The sequence below is a fragment of the Nanorana parkeri genome, unplaced genomic scaffold (genome assembly GCF_000935625.1).
Source record: "Nanorana parkeri isolate BGI_ZX_2015 unplaced genomic scaffold, ASM93562v1 scaffold1500, whole genome shotgun sequence".
Taxonomy (NCBI): Eukaryota; Metazoa; Chordata; class Amphibia; order Anura; family Dicroglossidae; genus Nanorana; species Nanorana parkeri.
In genome coordinates, this window is record NW_017307768.1 from 160,493 (window position 1) to 161,680 (window position 1,188).

The 1,188-nt window shown below is 49.9% G+C and overlaps 1 protein-coding gene across 1 annotated transcript in view; it reads right to left on the bottom strand.

The window, feature by feature from the left end:
• The window catches only part of EPHX2 (epoxide hydrolase 2), a 63,304-nt gene that overhangs the window by 56,431 nt on the left and 5,685 nt on the right, over positions 1-1,188 (bottom strand). Inside the window, exons 5-6 of the mRNA XM_018570303.1 lie at positions 701-823; positions 124-198 (exon numbers count right to left, since the gene is read on the bottom strand). Coding sequence (XP_018425805.1) covers positions 124-198; positions 701-823 — 198 coding nt within the window. The remainder of the gene's footprint in view (positions 1-123; positions 199-700; positions 824-1,188) is intronic.

Sequence of the window (1,188 nt, forward strand, 5' to 3'; positions counted from 1 at the left end):
GGGATGAAGCGGCTCCGGGTCTGTGGGCACCTGATAATGCAGCAATTTAATGACAGGGTCTCTTATTCTGATGAACACATTCTGCATCGCATCGGTTTCAGGGGGGCAGGGTACCCGTCTTACCTTTACTGGGACAAAACCATGGGAGACACTCTCCGGGTCCGCTGCGATTGGTGCGATCTCTCCTTTCTCCAGCAACTGTAATGATATATTTTGGGGTTTTTATAGACTTTTAGATACACGTCGGTATGAGTTTAACTACGAATGAAATGATCGCACTGTACACATGAAGCTGAAGTTAATTATGTTATATTTTGCCTTCCCTGGCTCCTCCCCCCTCCTCCTTAATTTTTATATTAAACCTTTCCATTTTTATTACATACCCAATTTTATACCTAGTGATGTCATCACTGGGTCTCTATGCAATGCAGGCAGATCATAGCTGGTGGGAGGAGCCAGCAGGGTGCTGTGAATATCTTCCGGAACACATAGCCTCAATACTCCTCTCCAGAGCTATCAGCCCTGATGCAAGCAGTGGGCGGCTCTTGGGAGGAGCTATGCAAATATAAAAATACCTTGATGGGTGGAGCAGTGGGCGGTCCTAGGCAGGCTGTATTTGCATGCAGGTACCGCCCACATGTGATGCTGAACCTCTATGATTGAAAGAACTGGAACGAAATAGAGAACAGCGGACTGTTACCTGGACTCCTGATAACTCTTCCAGCTCCTTCAAGGCTTTCTCCGTGTCCCTGACCAGCACGGTGGAGATGCCCAGCTCCCGGGCCGGTTTCAGGTTGGCACCGATATCATCCAGAAAGATGGTCTGAAAGACAAAATACAACCGTCCAATGTGGTCACCGGGGTGAGGAAGAAGGAGGAAATATCCGTGGCGGAGACACAGACAGCGCGCATCCATGTGCGGCCACCCGGACCTGAAATGAACGGTCTGGCACCTGAGATGGGCTAACAACACGCAGCATTGTGTGGACTAAAGAAATGGTGTCAGCCCTGCCCAACTGTATTTTGTTAAACAACTGAATCCCTTCCCCTCTCCTCGTCTCCACCACACAGAGGAGAATTGTTCTGTAGTCCAAGATACAAACCCTCCTGCGTTTACACCCTTGGGCCTGCGCTCTCTGTGCGCTCCCTTGGTCATGAAGGGAGCCGAGCTCCCACTAGAAGTCCCGA